This window comes from Vidua macroura, chromosome 1, assembly GCF_024509145.1.
Source record: "Vidua macroura isolate BioBank_ID:100142 chromosome 1, ASM2450914v1, whole genome shotgun sequence".
Lineage (NCBI taxonomy): Eukaryota > Metazoa > Chordata > Aves > Passeriformes > Viduidae > Vidua > Vidua macroura.
In genome coordinates, this window is record NC_071571.1 from 131,925,976 (window position 1) to 131,950,403 (window position 24,428).

General features: G+C 42.0%; 1 protein-coding gene and 1 long non-coding RNA gene across 3 annotated transcripts in view; one reads left to right on the forward strand and one right to left on the reverse strand.

Annotated features, from left to right (window-relative positions):
* LAPTM4B (lysosomal protein transmembrane 4 beta) overlaps window positions 1–24,428 on the forward strand; it is a 59,263-nt gene that overhangs the window by 157 nt on the left and 34,678 nt on the right. For both annotated transcript variants that reach the window (XM_053996805.1, XM_053996816.1), the window contains exon 2: window positions 17,513–17,624. In XM_053996805.1, coding sequence (XP_053852780.1) covers window positions 17,513–17,624 — 112 coding nt within the window. The remainder of the gene's footprint in view (window positions 1–17,512; window positions 17,625–24,428) is intronic.
* LOC128817915 (uncharacterized) lies at window positions 22,297–23,738 on the reverse strand. The gene is made up of 3 exons (XR_008440342.1): window positions 23,399–23,738; window positions 22,974–23,122; window positions 22,297–22,416 (listed from the first exon to the last, which is right to left on the reverse strand). It is a non-coding gene; the product is annotated as an uncharacterized LOC128817915 (long non-coding RNA).

Genomic DNA, 24,428 nt, shown 5'->3' on the forward strand with positions numbered 1-24,428 from the left:
CGTGCCCCTGGCTCCGGGCGCTCGGCACCGGCTGCAGGGCAGCCCGAGGGGCTGCTCCGTGGATGGGGATGCCGATCGCAGCGGCTCCGGCTGCCCGGGCAGCCCAGGCGGGTTTCAGGAGGAGCCGCGTTGTTAGAGCGCCGTAATGCGCAGGCAGCGCCGCGCTCCCCGCCGCTCATCCCGGCGGGCACAGGCACAGGCTCTGCCGAAACTGGGGCACGAAGCGTGTGCGTGTTCAGGGGTCAGGGCAGCGGGCAGGAGACACAGGGCACGGGCAGGCGTGGGAGGGTCTCAACCCAAAAGCTGTATGAGGGTTGAAAATGTGATAAGTGAAGACCACTGGGGGAAAGGTTTTCCCCCAAACTTCGGGGTGGTCTCAGGCTGGAGCTGGCCGCAGCACACGGGCCCCGCGGGTGCATTAGCTCCAGTGCCCCATGGTCACTCCGTGCAAAAAATCATGTTTTATCATCTCTGATCGCTGCTTCATAAAGCAATCGGGCGTTCTTGTCACTGCTGTCCCCTGTATGGCAGGTAATCGTTTGGCAGTAGCGTTTTGGCCTGCCTGGTAGGGAGCCGAAAGCTTCCAGTTTGCAGGTACTAGAAAGATATCTTTCTTCTGCCAGGATTACGGGACACGAGTGAGGAATTTACCCTGGGGGCACCAGCGTTACCATCAGTAACCAAAGGCTGTTTGACGCTCAGTTATTTGGCCCGGGGAAAGACTCGGTGAGGAGAAGCCGCGTTAAGCTCTCAGTTCCTCCCTGACAATTGTTTCCCCATCCTTTGCAGTGTGGGAAAAACAGTTTTCCCAGAGCTGGTCCAGCCATAATCGCAGGGTTTTCAGAATAAAAAGAACTGGTTGTTTGCTGTAGGTAACGTAGATGCACTTCTCAGCCTGCGCAGTCTCTTGGTGTGAGGAATCAGTCTCTGTCTGATGGCAAGGCTGTGCAGAGCTGTTTGCCAAGCATCATTTTTCAAATGATTGCAGACGGAAGCAGATTAGACCCGGGCTTATTTGCTAGCTACTGAAATTCCTTGCAGAAGCAAGTGAAAAATGCAGGGCTGCCTCCAGTGTAGGACAGCTCATTAAATAAATTCAACCACTGTAATACAAAAGCTAGGTTGACATTTATTTCCTAGAAATCATATAAAATGTTCTGTTGTCGTTATGAAAAGCCTTCGTGGGGTCCCCTGGCTAGCTCTGGACCTGTAAAATATGTATTTCACCATTGAGAAAATTGTGCATTAGTTGAACCATTTCTTTCTCCTGGTTTAATAAAATATAGTTAATAGCAACATCCACAGCCTGTACTGATAGTATTGTAAAAGATGCCTCTCTTTACCTGGCTGCAATTAAGTTTTGCTAAGTTGTAATATGACCTGAAAGCTTTTGAACATTTCTTCTAGGGGGCTTATTATTTCTTTCTGCCTTCAACTGAACGAAGCCTTTTCACACTGGCTCCATAGAGACAGGGATACAGATATTTTAGCTGTTCAGTGAACCTAAAGTTATTTGAGGAAGAGGGAAGTGCATCATCTGGGCTTGGATACAAAGAAAATCTGATAGCTTTTTAGACTGTTACCTAATCTGTTATAAACATTTCAATACCAGTGGGCCAATTTCACATAGTATTTTACTGCAAAATTTGGTCTTAAATTTCCTTTCCTATGAGCAGGCATTTCCTGATTTACATCTCTTGGTTCTACTGCTTTCATAACTTTTTCAAGGCGGATTTCTAAATTACTTCAAACTGATACAGTACACATTTCTTTCTGTGCTTTTTTCACTATTGCAAGTATTTGAATTTTAAATTTATTCATTAAGATTAGATATTTAGATGCATGTAGATAATAAATGCTAAACCTTTTTGATCGCCTATTATGTTAGGAAACAAAAAGTAAGGAAGGAGTAGCTCCTTGAATGAATGGCCCTAGTTAAAAAATCTGGTTGACAAAGTCATACACAAATGGACTTCTTTGACTCAGAAGAACAATTATGGTTTGGTTACCGTGTGCTGTTGAGGGCTAACATAAAAATAGATGTTGTCTTTGCCATTATTCCTTACAGGAAATTACTTGAGGAAAAACATCAACCTAGAGAATGAATAGTTTTCTTGTTGTTTTTTCATTTCTCACTACCTCTGAGGTGTGAGTTTTATTAATTCTATGACAATGAATACAATTACTCAGTAGTATAAGCTCAGAAGGAGGAAAAAGCTGTAGCTTAGAAGTTTTGGCAGACTTTTAACACAACATTTTCATGTTTCATTTTTTCATGTTGAACCAGTTTTGAGTTGGTATAATTTCAGGAGGCAGAATTTAATGTCTGAGTAAATGTGGAAAAAATAGCGACTGCGATGGAATTAATCTTCCCATAGCAACCCTCCCAGTGCCACGCTGTGCATTGGGAGTTGGAAAGGTGTTGATTACACACCAGTGTTTGGGCTGCTGCTGAGCAGTGCTGGCACAGCATCTGCGCTGTGTCTCAGCACTCCACCCCCCATCGATAAGCTGGGGGCTCTTTAGTTTTAATGTTTTAACTGGGTGTTTGGAGTCCTACAAAGAGTGGGGAGAGCGGGAAGCCGAGTGCACGTGGAGTCATCAGTGCTGCTGTTGAGGGAGTTTTCCGACAAAAGTGAGGGCAGGAACAGAGAGCTTTTCCAGCACAAGCACAGCAGCCACGGACACAATGGTCTCATAACCTGTCAATAGCTGGGAAATAAATATTTAACTTTATTTTAGAACATAATGGATCTCAGAATACTAATGTTTCTATAGTTCTTGTGTTTCAGTAGTTTCTTCCTGGTAGAGCCATTGGTACTGCATCTAGAGTAATATAACACACCACTGCATGATATTGCAATATAGCACAATAGTGCAATATGCATACTGCCACTGAGCACTGAGGTACTTCAGTGTAAAAAGTAACTTGTAAAGGTTGGAGCAGCCAGGGGAAATTTCCTGAAAAGAATATCTAGTGGGGTTATAGAATAGCCCACACTTCAGGAACTAGTGTGCTGCCGTGGGGAGAAAAGCTTAACAGGGCGTGCTGCAGTGTTAAATACAAACATTATGCTGAGGATTAAATTGTCAGTACTATGGCTGGCTGGGGGTTAATGCTTATTTCAAAACAGGACCAGTTTGGTTTGGCTGGTTATTAATTTTTGAGGTTTTATCTGAGATGGACTGTACATATCTCTGGATTATAACATGAAATCAGAGGTCACAATAGTCACACAGAAACATTTTGGGGCATAAAAGTCTTACAAATGTTGTATAAAAAAAAAAAAAAACAAAAAAAAAACCAAGCCAAGTGAAATTAGAAAGTCACTTCCAATAGCTGAATTTTGTCACTGTGCTGTTCAGGACAGTGACAATGCTGAAATGAGCCAACTTCAGTTCTGGTCTCCAGTGGGTGCTGGAGTCTGGGGAAAAACTCCAGTGAGTGCTGGAGTCAGGGCATTTCAGTTCCCAAGTGACCCAGTCAGTGCTGATGAGTCAGAATAACAACACCCCTGTCAGTGACAGCATTTATAAACACAGCGTGTCTTCTTCCTGAGGAAATGGACTCCACTTTCCTTGTCTAAAACACACAGAAGGAACAACATCAGATATCCTGACAGTGTCATGGAAGGATTTTCCACTCTCCTGATAGTGACAGTGGGGTTTCTGCACACCCTGAGGATCCACTGGCACCATCTGGGATAACAGGAATTCTGGTATTTCTGATGGACTTTGGCGGGGAGAAAATGAAATCGTAAGGTATCAGTTGAAAAAAAAAAATAAACAACAAAAGGAGTCTTCTTTTTTGAGCTCTGTGTGCTCAGTGCCTCCTGCTACCTGCCTCAGTGCAGCAAAGCCCTGGGCACAGGTCCCACAGTCCCCCAGGATCCTGCAACACCTCCAGTGCCAGTCCAGTGCTGTGGCCCTGGGAAGGGATTCTTGCAGAATGGGGCCTGCTGTGGATTCACCCTTGCCACGCCTGGGGAGCTGCTGCCTTCCCTCTGTGCTCCCTGAGGTCCTGACGGTGAGGGGCTAAAAATAAAAACTAATGGAAGGCTGAGAACCTTTTATAACCACAAGTTATCGAGTTGTGTGGCTCTCACTGAAGGATGTGCAGTAAGAACATAAATAGAGCAAGCCAAAGTTTTTCGCTGAGGTAGGTTAAATGTTTGAGGTGCTATTTGTGGAAAGCTCAGCATGAATTGCTAGTTGTGACATTTCAGTTCTGGATTTTTCTGAATATACTGTTGAAAGCATGTCTAATATCTATCTCTGTCCCAGTCATTTTTAATAAAATGATTGAATCCTAATGATGAAAAAATGTACTGGTAGTAGACTTCTATTGTAAAGGAAAAGAAAAGCACAATGTGCTATGGCCTCACTGATTTAAGGTTGAACACCCTGACAAGATTGGTAGATCTGCACTTGATCTGATGTCAAAAAGAGAATAAAAATACATATTTTGTGGCTAGGTCACATTTATGTCCTGGCATTTTTCAAGCCTCATGCAAAACAGCATGTATGGCAATGTGCTTAAATACCAGTTAGAAGATTTCAGTAATCTTGGCTTACTTGGCAGGGGGTAGAGATCAGCAGTGACTGCTCATGTAAACAAAATATCCCTGCACTGCATCCTTCCAAGCTGCTCCGTCCCCTCTCCTGCAAGCTTTACACTGCCTGAGACTACTCACATCAGCAAACAGGGTCCCTTGAACAGGCCTTTTTAGGGAAAATAAAGAAATTCTAAGGAGAAGTTCTTGGTTATTTTCAAACCTGGGAGAATCACAAGATTTTCAAAACTGAAAGAAGAACTGAAGTTGTGAAAAGAGCAAAATTGCACAATCAGAAAGCCTGAGGTGTTATCTCAGCGGTAGGTTGTGGGAATTTTCATGAATACAGATATGAGGCCTTGTGTTTGACTTAGAAAATCAGCTTGCTTTGTCTTTATACAGAACGAAGTGGGCTAAAAAGAAAGGATTTTCAACTTTATGTCTGTATGAAGCATCATAGTAGCCAGCTCACTGGAGGCTCAGTTCCTTCATATCAGCCAGGGATGTGGCTTCCCGTTGGTGCCAGTGGGATGTAGCTGGGGGCTGGGTGGGATTATCCTGCAGCACTGCCAGTGACAGCCCACTACTGCTGGCCCTGCACAAAGGATTCTTGCAGAACGGGGCCTGCTGTGGATTCACCAGGTGTTTGCCCCTCCATAGCCAAAACCTGGGTCTATATTCAGGGGAAAGAGCTGGCTGATGCCAGTGTCATTGCTAATTCCCATCCCTTGGTGTAGGAGATGTAGTGTCAGCAGTAGGTGAATTTTCTCCACTAGCAAGTGAAGGTGTCATAATGTGAAATTACTTGAGATTCCCAATTTTTCTAATAGAAATGGCTGAATTGATCAAATATTTATGTCCCAAGGGCCATGTCTATAAAATGATCATTAGTTTTTCTATTGTCTGTACTTCATAAGATGAAAGACAAGATCATGGAAAAAAAAGCAGTAACATTCCCAAGTAACTCATTAGACTCTTCCTATGCACATGTTTGCTATTGTGGAGAGTGGAGAGAAAACTTGGAATTCATTATGAATAAAGGAGAATATTAATCTTACTTTTAAAGGCTTCCCTGATGATTGATGTACGTGTTGAATATCCAGCTGAGACTGGAGTCAAAGGAGGTTCAGGGTATATGCTCTTGGACTGGATCACATCCATTTCATTATCTTCAAGACCGGGGTGTGAAAAATGACTGATTCTGCACACAAATACCTGCTCAGGCCCTGTATGGTATTTTCTTAACAAACTGAAAGCATATGTATGAATTTTAGGTATGTCATAGCAAAAACTAAAGACCAATAATGATCATTAGCATGAACAAAATGATCTTATCTGAAAGACCTTCTCAATAACCATGTTCTGATCCTAACTTCTCTAGAGATACATTGTTAAATAATTTAACAGTTATTAGCTTCAAGAGTGGCATCAGGAGAACTTCTTAAAGAACTCCTTCCTGCTATGCACAGGCCCAGGTTGGTTTCTGTAGTGCAGGACCTTATCCCATCTTTTTTTCTCCAATTCATGCTTCAGGCCCTCTTCAGTTGAATTACAAAATAAAGGAATGCATGGGAGGAATTTAAATGGCACAATCAATAAAATAGCCTGCAAAGAGCCTAATCACTCTAGCTTAGCTCACAATAGCTTGCAAAGAGCCTACCTGTGTGTGACAGAATCCACCCTGAACAGGCCAAAAAAGTTATCTGAACAAAGGATGTGTTCATTGGTACACTATATCCCAAGTTACCTGTGCTTTCTGCTCTAGGTGAAAATAGCCAGATTTGTGTGTTTCCTGTGCTGCAGAAAGAAGTAGAAGCAGCATTTTATTAGTTTGTCCCAGACCCTGTCATACATCAGTATGGCATTAAAACATTAAAAATGTTTTTTTCTTGTAAAAACCTTTTAAGTCATTGGAGGGATAAAATATCTTGAAAATGTCTTTTGGGCAGCCCTTGGACTTACTGAATTGTTTATTAGTCTGTGACACAACACAAGGATTTATGAAAATGTCTTTAAGCTCTAATCCCCTAACATAGGCAGGTTTTTTTATATCCCCAAATACCACGGTAGGGTGTTTCACAGAGTATGTAACCATTGCAATGACAGCTGATAATCTGCATCAGTTGTCTTGATAATGGCACAGTTGTCTCATGTAATCAATACAATTATCAGCTCAGAAACTGCAAACCTTTATAAAATACCCTTTTTTTTCTTATTAAGGCCTTCAATTGGATAATAAATTCCCTCCAGTGACAAAACAGATGGTTGGTTGTAAGAGGAGCAAAGTTTACATAAATGCTTGTTGAAGGAAAGAATCACATTAAGAGTTCAGTATGCTATAATTACATTTGGGTTTTTATACAAAAAAATCATGAATATATTTATAGAAAGGAGAGGAGGTATTACATTAATCAAGTAAAATGTGTTTGGAAGTTCTATTGAAGGTTAATATGTATCTCCTAGTGAGCCAGAGGAGAACACATTAAGCTTCCTAAACTGATCGTTGATTACACTGACGTCAGTGAAAATGCAATTAGTCTTATATATTCTTGGACATATGGAACGGATGTTGCAAAATAGCCAGGAATTAATTTCCTTGATTGCTTTCTTTCTCTCTTGTTTTATTGTGAGGCTTGTGCCTTGACTGTAAAACTCTGGAAGTTTAAAATGCCTGAGGCTTGAAGATGTGCCGGGCGATTTCTGTGCTGTTCTCAAACAGGGCTGGAGGTTTAAAGTCCCAAATCTCCAAACAGCAGAATGAGAAGCAAAAACCCACACTTGTGTCTGAAGGTGTGAGAGAGTGCTCTTGGTCAATGTGAGGTGAATTGCCAGGGACACACCCCTGAAGAATTAATATGGACTTGAGTTTAGCGCACTGTTCCTGGACCTCCTGTGGGTCAGCTCTTTTTCAGGTGTCTGCAGTCAGCTCTAACTATTGTCATCCTGCTACTCAGCCTTGAAAGGGGTTTTGAGAGTGCTGTGACTGCTTTTCATTTTGTTGCTGGCAAAGTCTTGTTCTATCCAGAGATGTATTAAGCTGCTTAAAACAGACAGGACAAATGCTTTTGGCAGAAACGCAGGTTTGTGGGAGATTTTCACCTTGGAGAGATGCATTTCCCAACAGTGAAACAGCTGTGGCCAGCCATCCAGACAGGATACATGTGATCGTGTTCTTTACTATTTCAGTAATTATCTGTACTGTACCATCCTTCCATTTCTTCTTTGAATAACTAAATCCCTGCCTTGGGCTGCAGAGTGCTTCAAGGGTGCAGTCACTTGTATGGCTTCTGTGGATATTTCCAGTGGTGGCTACATAAGAATAATGGATCAAAGATTTGGTGTGTTTTGGTGTTGGTTTTTGTGAGGTTGTTTTTTTAATGAAGTGGTTGTATGTGCCTTGCTCTCAAAAGCAGGGCACAGTCCTCTCAGCAGTGCAGTGGCCAGGTCCAAGGAGGGTGGAGGGGACTCTGAGCACGGACAGCGCTGTGGGCTGCAGTGGCTGAAGGTCACACAATGTGCTGGCCAGGGCCAGTGGGTACCTGGACAGTCCAGCCCAGGTAAGCAGCTGCAATGATGCTGCCTGGCCCATCCTCTATCACAAGTCCACACAAAAGTCTAGATCTGTGGGAGCTGCCACAACTCACATCACAGTCACACTTTAGCAGGTCTGCCCTCAAGCTTTCACAGTCACCTGTGAGGCTCAAACATGCATTTTTGGAAGTCAAGGACAAATGCAGAAACCAAAGAAATACCAGTTGAATAACCCTTTTTCTAATAAGGTTTTATTGCATACCAATTCTTTGCTAGTTCTCCACTGCATCCTGAACCAAGATGACCTTTAGGAGAAATTGTGAGTGATCTGGTAATGATATAATTGTATATGTGATTATATTTCTCCATAAATATTTCCTTAGAGGTCTTGCTGGGCAGAAGACCTCAGCAATCATTTTCAGGACTTTCCTTAGATACAGGTTAAACTTCCTTTAAATACGACGGAAAAGTAACAAAGACCACTGATAAATTTGTATACAAATAGTTTATTTCCTTAAACCAGAGAAGGACTAAGATTAAATAATGTTACGATACAGTTATTAAAATTGTCAAAGAAATGCCTCTGCCCAAATTAAGGTGCAAGCAAGACCACATGCCAAAGTCAGTAGTATGGATTTTATTTAACAGCAAATGGGAGGTAGAAAGAGATAGAAGGAAATAGAAAAAGGAGGAGGGAGAAGAAGAGCATGACAGAGAGACAGATTAAGTAGAAAATATCACCACTCCATGGATCCTGAAGGTGTCCTATTGATCCTGTTCTTCGGGTCTTCTTGGTGGTGAGGGTCCTGCAAAACACCGAGTTCAATGGATTAATAGGCACTCAGGCCAGCTGAGAATGCCCAGGAACCTCCCCTGCGGGAACAAGTTTGACACAGTCTCTTGCAACAGACTCTGGAGCAGACTCTGGAGCAGTTGCATCATGTGCAGTGCTCGGGTGCAAGGCCTCAGGAATAAGTCTGGGGAGCACTTTGGGGGTGTCTTTGATGGATTATGGCACCCTCTCAGCTGCCTCTCATGTGAATGTCCCGTGGATGTGGCCTGTGGGGTTGGGGGTTTCACACCTGAGCCGGTTGGTGTAAGGGAGGATGGGTGTTCACTGTTTTGTGTTCACACAAAACTCTCCTCCTGCCCCCTTGGTTGGGGGGGAATCTGTGCAAACTCAGCAGATGAGTCTGTGGGCTATGGCCTCCCCCGCCTCAAAGCCAGGACAGCTGCTGGGTTTGGCTTTCTGGGTGATACTTCATTCTCCCTCAGTCTTGTCTCCTTCTCCCTAGACCCGAGATGATTGAACAATAGTGTCACCTTTATCTTATCTCAAGTTCTCTTAGGCAGCTTAACTCACAGTCCCAAGTTCCCCTCCTGAGGCATTTTCAGGGAGGGGAGGGCTTTGGTGGTTGCAGTTTCTTTATACAGCTTTGCCCTAATGGGCAAAAAGTCCTTCATAACAATATTTAAGCCACAAACCATAACATTTCAGTCTCTCACAAGTATATAACAAACTAAACTCTGTCTCTAGGGAGGTAGAAACCTCTCCTGTGCATATTGCACAATCTCTCCATCTATTTATTTAAAATAAATTTAACCATTACCATATTTCACTAATAACAGACCTCTTGCAGTTTGGGCTTTAAGCCTGTTAAAAGGCTGGCAGCAGGCAATAATTGAGTCATTTCTCTAGAAGAGTGCTGGTAAATTATTCTGGACTTCCTATATCAGTTTAATCAACATAGTCTTTAAAGTTCAGAGTTTAGTGTCATAGCAATCAAAGCTGAAATTATGTATAAAGTCTGATTGAAATATTTAATGCAGCTTTCTATTATATGTTCTCAATAATATGGACTTTGTAAGGTGCTAGTCTGAGCCCACCTGAATGATTCTTTGCCTTCTCATAAGTGGCATGGAAAAATAGTGACAAGAATTGCAGACTCTAACCCATCTTCTCCAAATTAAAGTATATAAAAACTTGAAACCATGCAGGGAGAAAGAACAACTTGTTCAGGGACAACATTTTCTTTTATTATCCTGTAATGTTAAGGTTGGGCAGTCACCTGAAGCAGGAAGGCTTATATTTTGTTTCTGCGATCTTTTATGATATGACTAAACACTTCATTTCCTTAATAAATATCTCATCCTTTTCTGAATTCCTTCAAACTTTAGGCTTCAGTAATAATGCCTGATAATGTGATTCACTGGTCAAAAGAGTAAAGGATTCCCTTTTAACCCAAGTTCAAGTGTCCCTCTTTCTGTTTCTGTTCAGGCTGTTTTGCTCCATTGGATGAGAAGATAATTGAGGGTGTCTGGGTTTCTAACTTGGACCACTCATTAAGTTGTGCATCACTAACACATCTGCAGCTTGTCCCCAAGCACTGGAACATTGAAACATTTTCATTAGCATGGGGCAGAAAGGCTTACACAGCAGAAAAAATGAGAGAGGTGTCTACTCTGACAGCCAGGGTTCTCCTGCTCCTCCATTCCCGGAGTTCACACCAGTGGCTGTGGTGTGCTCAGATGTAGCTCCTGTGCCCCCAGAGGGAAAGAGATTGAATCACTGCTGTGAGACTTGTCAAGAAACTTGGGTACGCAGAAGGGACATCTTGTTTCTTATGTGCTATTTGCCTGCTCTTCACAGCACTCAGCTTAAAACCTTTATTGGTAAAATTGCCTCCTTGTTTCTTCTTCAATCAGAGTTCAGAAAAAGCCCCCAATGAACACTAACAAACACAAAACTTCGCCTAACGGGGAGACAGAGAACAGACAGAAAAATCTTCCTATATGGGGCAATAAACCTTAATTCATTATCTACACTAACAGAGAAGTTTGGGAAAGGCACCCCAGATAGTGTAAATCTATCATGAGCTAGTTAAATCCTGAACCTGATATTTTTTTTCCTTGTAGAGTTCTTTTGTCCTTTTGATGAACAAAAGTGTTCTTGCTTTTATTAATATCTTCTATGCCTAAAGAAAAAATGAAGAAGAAAATATGCAAAGAACATGCCTAGTGAAAAAGGAAAGGTAGATAGGGAGAATTAGACATTGAGATACTTAAATAGACATTTTTCATTAATTCTTACTTTTCTGATAGTGATACTGACTTCAAATATCCAAGTGCTAGAAAATACTCTTCTGTTTAGTTTCAAGGAGCAAAAGTAGTTTAAGACTGATGTTTTGTTTCTATCATTTCTGTAGAGAACAGGTACCTAGATTCATAAAATTGCCTTGAGTTTTTTGGAGACAAACAGAGGAGAGGGTACATGGGTTTTGCTTGAGATTTTCTTAAGTTTTACTAAAAATGTTTAGGATTTCTTACTACTAAAATCAATGTCCTTGGCAATTTGCTTCCTTAGTATCTGTGGAGGGGACAACAAACTAAACCATGCCAGTTTTGTGGGATACCAAAAATATGCTAGAACTCCGTGTGCCAGTTCCTACATATTACAGGGCTTCAGAGCGTCATGAAACCATCCCTGGAACTGTGAAAAGGGGCACAGGCAGGGAGTTAGTTCTCCACCAATGCTGAGATTTAAGGAGAGTGCTTAAGTGGATCTCTCTTGAGTTCAGTGAGGCTGAAAACAGTCACAGAATTAAAACAGTACGAACATCTTTCACCACCCATAACACTCAGACTGCTACATGCATGGATTCAGTTATAAATTGAACCCTCAATAGAAAAAAAGCTTGGGGGGGGGGCTCTTTTTTTCCTGTAACTATAGGTATCTCTCTTCAGTGCATTACAAAGTCTTGGGAGAGCTATAATAGAATATTTGTAGAGGGGAACCTGTAGACTTCAATAGAAACATTACTCTATTTTTAATGCAGTGTATTGATTTAAAATGAGCATAATATTTCCTCTTCTGAACTCCTTTAACAAAGCTATTTTATTTTGACTCTTGACTGAAAGCCATTGTAACTCCTGGCAATTCTTTCAGTGTTTACTGACATTTATGTAACTTGCTGGCAAAAGCATTTCTCTGTCTGCTTGAGTTAGGGATCATCAGTAGATTGGTGTTAATGGCATGCTCTTAGGAGCTACTGGAGCTAATTTTATTTTAGATAAGCTGGGATAGATACCATGCAGCTACACTTCTACAAAAGGTCTGAAATTATAGTGATATTTGTTTTCTGATCACCTGTTGCTGCAGTGCATTTTATTCCCATGGTTCACTGCTGACCTCTGTAATGACATGGAAAAAAGGTGACTTATTGACAGTAGAAGTCTGAAATTTTAGTTTATAGTTTCTAATTGCTGGATGCTGCCAGTGGAAGACACGAGGTTGTGATCTTGCATCCTAAACACTGGACATTCTGTCCAGCAGAACTGCCCCACATTGTGCTTAAGCTGCTGATTCTTTATCACAGTGCAGGTGGAAGCAGCGTCAGTGGCTGGTGGTCAGTGCCAGTCTCATCACCCGCTGCCTGTCTTGCTCATGCCTGCATGCATCTTCCTCACACAGCTGTTGCAGTTTAAAGTGTCTTCTACTCAAGTCTGAAATTATGTTTTGTAAGCCCACAGCAGGAGCTCCAGTTACTGTTCCAATATCTGGATGTCTCTTCCATAATGTTTCCTCTTTCCCCTTGGCTTCATACAGTCTGTGGTCTCTATAAAGCTGTTACTTTCCTCCCCTTCATTGATTAAAAAAGTGGACATAATTCCATCTGGCTGCCAGAGAAGTAAAATTTTGGCATTTAAAAAAAAAAATTATTTTATTTCCATATCAGAATAAGGGCACAGCTGGGCATTTTTAGGACTTTCTATAGGTTCTTTGTCCAGTGTGTTATTAGGGCATTCTGAACACCATCCTGCAGGGACTGAGCCCAGAAGCAGAACTGGGGCTGATCATGGGGTTCACCAACAGCCCCAGCAGGACAGGTGATAAACCAGGAGGGCCAACCAAAAGCAAAGAGAGCTGGGACCAGGGACACAACTGAAGACAAGCTGCAACATGCCTTTACAGGGTCCACCCAGGAAACATGGCTGGAGACTGGCGTCATGTTGTACCACTGGGACAGAGACTGATGACCCCAGGCTGACCTGCATGGGGTCCTGGGCCATGGGCAGGGGTGTGGAGAGGCCCAGGTTGGGGCTGTGGAGGTCAAATAAGGCCCGTGAGTGTCTCTGGAGCTCCTCTCCTGAGCCCTGGCAGCACTGGGGCTGCAATCAGCTGTAGGACCCAATGGCCAAGGTTCTGACTTGATAGTGCAAAGTCTTGCATTTTATTCTTATTGAATACCTGTCATGGGCAGAGTGGGAGCTTCAGAAAAAGTTTATTAAAGAAATCCTCCTGTTGAGTCACAGGGTGTAGAAAGCATCCCCTTGCTTTTTAAACTCCTCATAGAGGAGTCTGGGTATGGCTGGATCTAGTTTTAACCCTAGACTTTGTCAACAGTTTAGGTCTAAAGGATTATATAGATATAATTGAATCTTTATACAACATTGTCCCACAGGATAAAGAGCAGCAAACCAGATATATTTAAATAAATATATATAATTTTTTATTAGGATAATGATTACAAAAAACTATCTAAATGAGAATTATTTACTACACAATATAGGAGCTATAACAACAATTATAGTACACCATGAAGCAATGGTGAAGTAATTGGATTAAAGCTAGCAAAAAAAATTATTAATTTATATTCAATTATTATTAACAGACCATGTTACCCATATCAGTGACCAAGGGCCCGTTTCTTTCATTCAGCCTTGAAAGGTAACGTTGAAGGGCACCCCCACTCAAGAGAGAAGTCCCCACACATGCACTCCAAGAAGGGGTGCTGTTCAAGTTTGGGACTGGGTGATTGTCTGTGAGCCATTATGTCTCCAGGCCAGCTGTGTCAGCTCAGCAGCTTCAGATAAACTATCAGCAGTGTCACTTGTTTGTTCCTTTATCCACGTATTTTACCAGGTCTTTTACATTTTCATCTCACTATCAGAATGTTTAACTTTGGGATTGAGTCACACTTGGCTTCAGCCATTGTTCAACACCAAAGGCAGCATGAATGCCCCTTTTTTGTTTACCACTGATAGCTTTGCAAACAGGACACTGTTCAAGATATTTTACCCCGTTCCAGGGAGAGCATCCTGCTGCAACCCCACTGCTGTATGGCCGTGGACACCTTTCAGTTTCTCCATTCATGAAAGGAGGACAGCATGTCTCACTGGGAAGGTACAGGGTTTAGTGGCTTCCTGAAACTTTGCATAATTTAAATGCTTTCTTAGCAATGCTAATGGTTGTTACACTATTTGTTGCTGAAGAAATGAAATGTAAAACATCTTGAAGGAAATTTTGGCCCTATCAAAAGAATCTCTTTTGCTTTTCCTGGAATGGAGATTTCAACTCTCATACCAACTGCATATACCAACAGGGAATAATTTTTTATGCTCTTGTCCTTGATTGTGTGTCCTTGGAAAACATTACATCAGTAAGTTTTTAGACACACAAAATTTTTTGCATCACAGCATTTTTCAAAATTCAACAGTCACATCACTTCCAAAACAAAAGGAAAACCCTAATGAACACAATACAGCCAACTGTGCACGCATTTTGGGAGAAAGAAGGAGCAAACAAACACGTGGTGTATTTCACTTGCACTGCTGACAGCACAGCTGGAAAGTGCTCAGATGATTATGAGGATCTCAAGAGAACAAACTGATAGAGCAGAAAAGTGATGCACTAAAGAGCATTAGAGAGATTCCTACTGACTGCAGCAGACTTCAGATCACGCAAACACAATCTATGTCTTATACAGAATTTAAGGCAATGCTGACAATCACATAATCTGAATCAGGACACATCCATAAGGAGAAAGTAGAGTGCATAGGTTCAGTATTTAATGAATTTTCGTGGCTATATCTGTACCCCCAAAAAAATCTTTAAAATAGCAACACTCTACATTTATAGTTTCTGATTGCTTGGACATTTTGAGTAATCTTCTTAAGTAACATATTTATTACTGGTTTATATCTTCTAGCTTTCCACAAAGAAGTATAAAACAAGAACTAGGTTGTGATATGGAGTTATACATAATGTTAAAACCCAGTAAGATTTATGGAACGTAACTTTGAATTTTGATAGTTATCTGATTTAAAACCAAGAGAAAGCCAAGACAAGATGATGCTACAGCGTTCCCAACAAAAAGCTATTTAACTATTCTATGTAAAAATGCAGTCATGATCATCTCTAACCCCCTCCAGACAATCTCGATCTGCTTCTTTTCTGATTGTTTACCATGCTGTTTAATTTAAGTTTTCTTTTGCTATAATTCAGATCTGTTTACCCAGTGGATCTGGAGGAAGGTCTGTTGCCTCATTCTTTTCCCCCGCCTTTCTGCTCATAAAAGACTGAGAGCACCTCCCCCTACCTTTTCCTTGCTAAGCAACCTCAGTTTATTCCCTATCTGTCCTACATTTCAGATGTCTCACTACCCTCTGTTCTGATGCAGGATCCTCCCCAGGGTTTTTCCTTGTACATTTTAGAAGGACTTTGAACCCTTTCTGCAGAGGCCCATGGAGGGCAAGTGGGAGGATAGTTTATGCCTCTAATGCCCAGGTTTCTGCAGCACTGCCCAGCACGACGTAGCCATAAAGATGAGCTTATGGGATTCCACTGAGTCGTGTTCAGTTAATTCACTGTCATACTCAAGACTCCTTTCTGAGCAGCTGTCACTTACTTGGTTTTTTTGCCTCACGTTCTTCTGAAGTTCTTCACAAATGTGTTTCTCTATGCTTTTTGGTGCTGAATTATGCTCTGTTGTCTGAATTTTGCTCTAGTTTGTCAAATTAATTTTAATCTTATTTCACAGAGTGCTTACAACTTGGCATCATCTGCAAATTAGAGAAATGTAGAGGTTACAAGTTACTTAAAATAACAAGTCTCTCAATGATACTGGAAAACCCTAATCAATATATCTTCTTTGCTGGCTGTGAATCTTTAAATCTGTGACAGCTGTTCTTTCAGTACAGTTATCCAGCTGGCAGTGCATTCACCTTCCTGCACATTCAACCAAACCAGATTTTCCTTGCTCATTTGTGAGAATCTCATAATGTCAAAAGGTGTGCTAAGATGCAGAGATGTTCTCTACAGCTTCTGCTCTGTCCATAAGGCCTCTTACTCGTCAGTGAAGGAAAATAAGAGAAATTACTTGCAGTTTGTCCTTGACAAGCCCATGGTGATTGTTACTTGTCACCATACAAATTTGAAGTATTAATGGGGAGACTGCTTGATGATCTGTTCTTATTTTGTTCTCACAGTCTATCTAGAAATTCATTACATGACCTTCCTGCTTTGAAAATGCATTAACTGTGCTTGCTCTTTTCTTGTCTTGTTAAGTCAATCTAGTCTCAGCAGTTTTCAAAGATTGCTAACAGATCTGGTATCTGCTTGGCTTGATGGAATTTACCTATCAAAAAGGATTTATCTTACCTGAGAAATTCTCTAGTCTGTTGTGTCTTGAAATGACCTGTGTTACACCTACACCTTCTTGTTGCTGTTAGTAACCTGTGATCAGATTAGGATGGCTTTGAAGTGAGAACCAAAGCAATAAAATCCATCTTTCTAAGTGTACTCTTTTCAACTTTCTTCTTTCCATTTTCTTCTTCACCAGTTATCTTCCTAGTTCTGTAGAATAAGCTTTTAGCCTGGCTGCATTATTTCATGCTGAACAATCTTCTTTTCTGCAATTAGCTCTCTTCACTTCAAAGCAATATGAGCATTTTGTTCAGATTTGTTTTAAAATACAGCTCTTGGCTACCTCTCCAATCCGTTCATAGCTGATACTTGACAATCCGCTTCTACTGGATCACTTGATATTCTTGGCATTTAATTTACTTACTGCATTTCATAGCCAAGGCCTTGGTGGTTGTGAATGTCCATCTGTCCCATGTGACACAGGAATGTGAGCCTCAGACATGGGGCTCACATTGCCACCTCCTCCCACCCTCCCAGGCCTCCTCATTTAGCAGCTCACCCGAACCAGTGCCTCACTCATGGCCTCTGAAAACACAGCCCTTTCCAGTAATTGAGCTCCTCTTTGATCATCTAGCAATTTTGCAGGGTCTGCCCCCAATTCTAGTTCTGCCATGCTGATAGTTCTTGATTACAGCACCCATTTGTAATAATCTCAAAATGACTGGTGGATGTGGTAACGTGGTTTATAGTCTGAAAGAGCAGCGGTAACGTTTCTGCTGTAGAATCGAGTTGGAATTAAAAGAGGTAATCTACATCTTAGAGAAGAAGTAAGTCCTGCTTACACCAACTTAGAGTAATTAATTGCAGTGTTAGTTAAATACTACAGTTGTACTGTTGGAAAACAGTCTCTGTCATAGTTGGTGTGAAATATGGTGGGCATGAGCTGCCCAGAGGTTTTTCGTGGATTACTTTCACTGATTCTTTCCCTTTTTCCTCTCTGTAGATTATAAATTCAGTGGTCTTGCTGATTCTGCTGAGTGCCCTGACTGATCCTGACCAGTACCACCTGACTAGTGCTGAATTAGGGGGTGAATTTGAATTTATGGATGATGCCAGTAAGTACAAATTCCCTAATTATTAGCATTCATTACTCCAGCATTTATGTAACTGTCCTATCATTTCAGTAATTACTGTCCTTTTAATTATCGCTTCACCTTTGTATCGGACAGATGCATTTTTATTGTGAAAGGTGTCATGACACAGTTCAAACTTGTTTCCTAGTAGTAACCTTATCTGCCACCTACCCATTAGTAATCAATCCATCTGCTCTGCTGTGTCCTGGCTTGGCAGAGGCAGAGCCTTGGCAGGGAGATGTATCCCTGAGCATGGTGCTGAAAGCCCTGGAGGAATTTTGCAGGCCAGAGGGAGATATGGAGTCTCTGCATGTCGCAGCACCACATCCCGAGTGCCTGCACATGCACAGGAGCCGCTGCTCTTCAGACAGCTGAGTGCGTTCATTCGTGCTGGATGTGTTCATGCACCCCGTGCATGTGGCATGACTTGCACAAACCTGCTCGAATCAATGCAAATACAAATATCAACTGTACAGTCACAGGCATATTAGCAATAACACAGAGCAATTCCTTCTGTGACTGAAAGGCATCATAGAAAATCTTCAATATAGTTTCAGAGAAGGGTAAGCTAGGCCATTTATTGTCTCCTACAAAACCTCCTGTCCTTTGGAAATGTTTCCTTGATCCATAACTTTTTCAAATTATTTGGTGGTTTGTTGATTTAACTGTTTAATTCATATCTAGTAAAGTTTTCCCTCAATGTGTTTTTGATAAAAATGTCTGTTTATTTTCATTTCTGCTCACAAGATGGTTACATTCAACATTTCTCATAGTAGTCTGAAACAAGGTTTGTTTCTAATCACACAGGCGTCTTTCTGCTCAGAATCCCCCCCATCTACAGTTAAAGGCTCTAAGTCCTTTCCTCATTCCTACTGAAATCAATAAAAATATCTGTAGGAGAAGCAATAGCCCCACACATGAGGAAAAAAATGCCCATTGTTGTGTCAGAGATGCTGGCTATCATTTAAGGGATGCTTATTTCCACAAGGTCTTTAATGCAAATATGCCTTGAGGGTCCACACTGAATTAATGATAAGGGGTGACTGGTACTTTATTGTGTCTTCATTGAAAAACCACCTACAACTTCCGACTAAAAATCTTTTTATATAACTGGATTTAAGAAAGTAAGGACCATAGTAGATACAGATGGGCTCCTAGCTGATTCTGACATATTAAAACTGACTGCCTTGTCCTAATTCTCAGAGATTAACCTTGGTAATAACTGTCTGTCAGTGCGGTTTTATATAGCCGACATCAGAGGCCTGCCAGTGCCCAAGGCTTTAAAATTGTAATTCTGTTTTGTAATGCAGTAGCTGTCAGATAAAGTACATTGGGGATTTCCATCTACACTTGAAAATTGTATTTTCTGTATATTTTTATCAAGGCTTCTGAAGTGAATCCTGCAAGACTGTGAAAGGATGGCTTATGGGCCAAGCAACCTAATTTCCATTTGGTAAAGGGAACATTTCACAGGCAGTTAAATTACGAATGAACACTTGAATTAATGTCTCCTTTAATTCTTTGACTCCCTCTGGTTTGGTCCCTTACTGAGTAAAGGCAGTTGAGTCAAACTACTGACTTTTATGGTTACTGGAAATAGCTGGCAGGAGATAATTTCTTTCTTCTATTATTTAAGCATGACTGTATTTTTTTCAAATGTAATGAAATGTTTTATTATGAGATAAATCATCAGAAAAACTTCCACATACTCTTCTCTTTTCCTACTTTCATTTATCTTGTTTGAAAAAGTGTTTTTCAGGTTAGCTGCACTGAAACCATGTATATGAAATACAGGAAGATATCTAATTTTTATGCTAAAGAGGGTCCCAAAGTTATTATCTGTATGTACTTCTGTTGACAAATGATAATGACATAAACACTAATAGCCATTATTCTCATTCCTATTGATGCTCCTATCAATAGCAAACAACAAAAAAGTGCAGACACAGAGTTTACATGTAAAATTTGTCACTCCCTTTCTCTCCTGTAAGAGGATCCCTCATAAGAGATCTGAAAACATAATCTGGAAAAAACTTATCAGCTATGTTACACTAGTCAAATGAATTTAATGACAGGTTTCCCTTGACTTCCAAGAAACCAGGACTCTCCCAATATTTGTATTCAGGTTTGTTTCTAGCTGTGTCTGGTTTATGGAGAATTCTCAATTTTCTGTTCCAGCAGTGTGAAAAATTCCTGCCACCTGCAGAGCCACAGCCAGTCTAGTGCAAACTGCCTGAAAATTCCAGAGCAACATCAGTTCTAATTCCAGGATTTAGTGTGGTTCCAAGGGCATTACCAGAGGCTCCAAAGTACCTGTTTGATTAGTCAGAGAAAGGATTTACCTGAACACTTAGAAAAAAAGCTCTAGGCTATTTCTTTTCCCTTCTATTCTAGAAAAGGAAGTAAGGGGAAGAAAGTCTGCCAAGACTTAACCATGTGGCAGAGGGAGGTACTGGAAGACACCAGTTTGTGTGCCTTGTGTGGCTCTCCAAGATGTACATCTCAGAACCTGGTAAAATGCTGGGCTTCCTCCTGTGCTGGACATTCAGCTGAGCCCATTTAGTCTCATCTTTTTTTTTTTTATTATTTCCTGAGGGAGCTTAGAAGCTGGACTAGTGGACTAGGGAAAATTAGAAATGTGTGAGCTGCTCAATGTAATACTGTTGCTGTTAAAAAACTAATAATCACAGAGCAGGAGATGGAAAAGCCCTATAATTAATTTTGACTTCCCAGAAGGTTTTGCCTGAGCCTTCTGTTCAGCTTCTTCAGACACACAGATCATCATCCTGACATGTCAACAGCCCAACCAAGCAATGGGTGTTGCTTGGTTTTATTTACTGCTGTCATAGTGTCAGAGATGTGTGTGTGATACTTCACAGGCCACATGACAACAAGGATTGAAATACTCTGCATGCCCTGCAGCAACTGAGGGGAACTTTGACACCGACATCAGCAGCTTAGGTCAAAATCTGCCCATGTCCCTGCCCTGGGATGGGCAGACAGGACAAGCAGACATCTCAGGACAGGGGAGAATAATGTGAGGGTCTTTCTGCTGAATATGACATGCACCCAGGACATAAAAATATTAATTCAAATAGAAAAAAAATATAAAGAAATCTACAGACAGCAGGCTTAGACATCTGCTGGGGGATAAATGGAAGTGGTGGAGGAGGTACATTCCTGTCCCAGTCCATCAACACCTCCTATGTAGCACTAGTCCCACATATAGGGAGGGGCAAAAAACTAGATCCCAGTATAGGATATTCAGGGCAGCATCTTCCCCTCTTAATTTTATACTCTGGAATAAATGTGCTGCGCTCAAAGGTGCAGAATACTCTTTTCTTCTCATTGCACTCCTGTCTTTCCCAGGAAGAAAATGCTGCTGCTGTGCAGGTTGTGACCCAGGAGGCTGCATGGTGGCTGGCAGCAGTGGCATCAAGCTTGCACAAGCAGCCTGGAGGAGAGAGCAAGGCAGTAATCCTTAGCTGGCAGTCAGGAGGCTCTTGGATAAATAAGACTGGGAGAGTGGAGAAACTGCCTGAGGATTGCAGGCTGTTGATCAGCAGCTTTCTGGCCCCTGCTGTCAAAGCTGAGGGCCAGCGATTAACTCCGGGGCTGGGGCAGGTGATGAGGATTTCAGGTCTTCATTACCACACAAGTCCTGGCTCAGGGACTGGTCTTGCTGGCTGCTCCTCTCTGTCCCTGCAGCACCCAACATCAGCCTCCTCTGCAAGAGGAGAGGGGAAGGCAAGGAAATACTTTTGAGGTGACTTGAGGGAGCTTGAGCTGCACCTTGCTGTGCACACAAGTACCCTGTGACAGGAGCTCTGCCCAGCCCCAGCAACATCTTCTCTCCAAAGAGGCAGGAAAGTAGGATCTCACTGCAAGGTATAAGAATTGAAAAAACTCAACTGCTTTCTTTAAACCCAAGGAGAGAAAAACTCAACTGGTTTCTTTAAACCCAAGGAGAAAGCTCAAAAATCCATCTAGGACAAATAGGCTGGATAACCCCTTCAGCAGTCCAAGTACAGCCCTTCTAGCTATGAATGCCATAGAAAGCACAGCATGGCTGGAAAAAAACCCACACACCCCTGTCAGTTTCTCATTTAATGTGCTGCATATCTAGTTTCATTCTGATTAATTGAAGCTGACACAGCTCAAAAAACCCAATGAAGCCTTAAATGAGAAAGAACTAGCTTGAGCCAACTAGGACTTGGCACGATGGAGCACAGTTAGGGAGGCACTGGAGACCAGGAGCATGAGTGTGTCAGACCAGATCTTCAATGTCAAGTTCATCACAGTTTGCTGGGCTCTGGCTCTGAACCAGTACTGCCACAGTCACCAGCAAAGTGGAACCTGTGACATCTGCTGCAAATGACAATGACAGCAGCTTCCCCCTGGATGCAGGAAGTAAGTGGTTGGGATCAAGAACAAATGCATAAGCAATGCCTCCAAACTGGTGGTCAGAATCAAAATATTGAACCAAGAGTCTCTTTTACAAGAGGTTCAATTGAAGTTAGTGGCTACAGCAGCCATTTTCACTTCTCTCCTTTTCTTTCATTACCTTAATTGTACCTGGTCTATTCAAAATAATTTTGATTTCACAGGATGTATGTAGGCAGCCAGAGTAAATGACTGCACAACCAGAAGTGTCTTAAGAGGCTGCAGTACCTTTTATTTGTAGAGGTATATTTTGTGGATGCTTCTTCCTCCTGAGGGCAGAATTCAGATCACTTCTAACAGGCACAGCACAGCCTTTACAGCTCCTAAAAACCTAGAAATTGGTCAAGGTAACGGAGCTCAAACACTGCACTGGTTGTCTGGATTCTTTACACATTCTAAGAGGAGAAGGAGGTGCATTTGCAGAGCAATTTGGGATGCACAGAGATGTCATTCCCTCCTGAGTGATGAGCAGGGAGCCCAGCTGCCTCCTGATGGCATCGTGTAGCACCCCTGAGCTGAGTTGCAGGCAGCCACTGTGAAGGAAGCGGGTGAGTTAAACTCACTGCTGAGTGCAGGCCCCTCTCCTGGGTAAGACCTGCTTATTTTGACAATAAGACAAAGATTCAAGTATTTGTACTGTGAGAAAGGACATCTGTGCTCCAGGGCCTCATCAGACTACAGTGGTTTGAATGTGGTCCTCCCAAGTGCCAGGAAAGCGCACTTTATCCTTCAAATGCAATCCATTAAATTAGGAAATAGCCTGCCATAGAACTTTTTCTGTGGCATTTGAGTTCCTATGCGATCACAAGGACAAGCTCTAGGGGCAAGAGAGAGAGAACATGAATCCTGAAACCTAGGACACAGGCAGTGTTCTGGAAAAGGAGAGACCTGGATTCTGAAGTCCTTAATCCTGCTGTTGGTAGATGCAGTGCCCAAGGAGCCAGAGAACACAAGCAGCTCTGGAGATGTCCTCATCTGCCAGCAGCAGTCTCCTCTTGCTCATTTTAACTCCAGCTTCACAAGGCTGAGGTTCCTCTCTGCAACAAGGGCCAGCAGAAATCTGGATTAGTGCCATCTAGGGCAAAGTTTGTGCTTCCTCAGGCACAGGAGGATCAAGGACTGGGTCTTTTGTTCTCTACATGAATGATCATTCTGATAGGCTGGAAATAATGACAGACAAGACTTAGTGCCTGTCCTTCCTCCTCAGCCATGACTGGGGTGAGCCCACACTGCTTCCTGGTGGTAGCAGGTGAGACCTGTCCACAGCTGCCAGATCCTTTCAGAGACTTGGGTGAAGGCTCCTGGGCACGTACCCAGAACCTGATTTTGATGCATCCAGGGAGTTGAGTTGAGGACTGTTCCATGCTGTGGGATGTTCCTCATCATGTGCTGGAGTTCTGTGTTGTGGCAGCTCTGTGATGAAATGATGCCATCTTGACACTTTGATGCTTCCAAAGTCAGGGTAGTGAGCATCCTGAACACTGTTGTGTGTTTGTGCATCTCAGAGCTCCTCCATGTACCTCATCAAGGCAGGTAGTTTAAACCTGCTGACAGCAATGTGAACAACACGTACCTCACAGACACCAGCAGAGGTGGAATCTCTAAAGCCATGTCCTGTATACCTCACGTCCTCTTTGTGCACAGGCTTAACCTCAGAAAACAGGCACAATGTTCCATTGCACTCCCAAACTCACTGTAAGGTCAAGTTCAGAAATTCAGTGGCCTGTAATGATACCTAGGGAGGTGCATATGAAAAGACCAAACATGTAATTTTTACCCCCCAGGATCTCATTCCAACTGTTCATGGTTTAGGAACTTCTTAGTCTAATGAAAAGTTAATTGAAAACTGATCAGCAGTAGAAGAAAAATATAGGACTCCTGTAATTCCTCCAATCAAAACTTTAAAGAATAGAATATTTTCCTTCCTTTACTTCTTTACCTTTCCTGACGGTTCTACATTTTCATTCATAAATATATCTTTGTAGTATTGTTGGTTGAAATTAAAAATTTCAAGATGTTATTTCTGCTAAAATGACTTTATCTGCCAGCTTTGCTCCTTTTCCCATATAAAGATATATGAGCGATGGTATGCAGCAACTGTTGGTGAAGAAACAATTTGTAGTGCAGAAAAGCAGATGCATTCTGACTACAGATATCAGCACCACCAGTAAGATAGTCTTGTCAAAACTGCTCCTGAGTTTTGAAAATCCTTAGAAAAACTAGACCATTCATCTCCATAGTCTTATAGAGGCTGTAGTGGTTTGCACAGTGTTGGTGTAAATGTCAGCACAGTGTAATGCTGCAGGCTTGAGCAGATAGAAGCACTGTCTGTGCTTCTTGCAT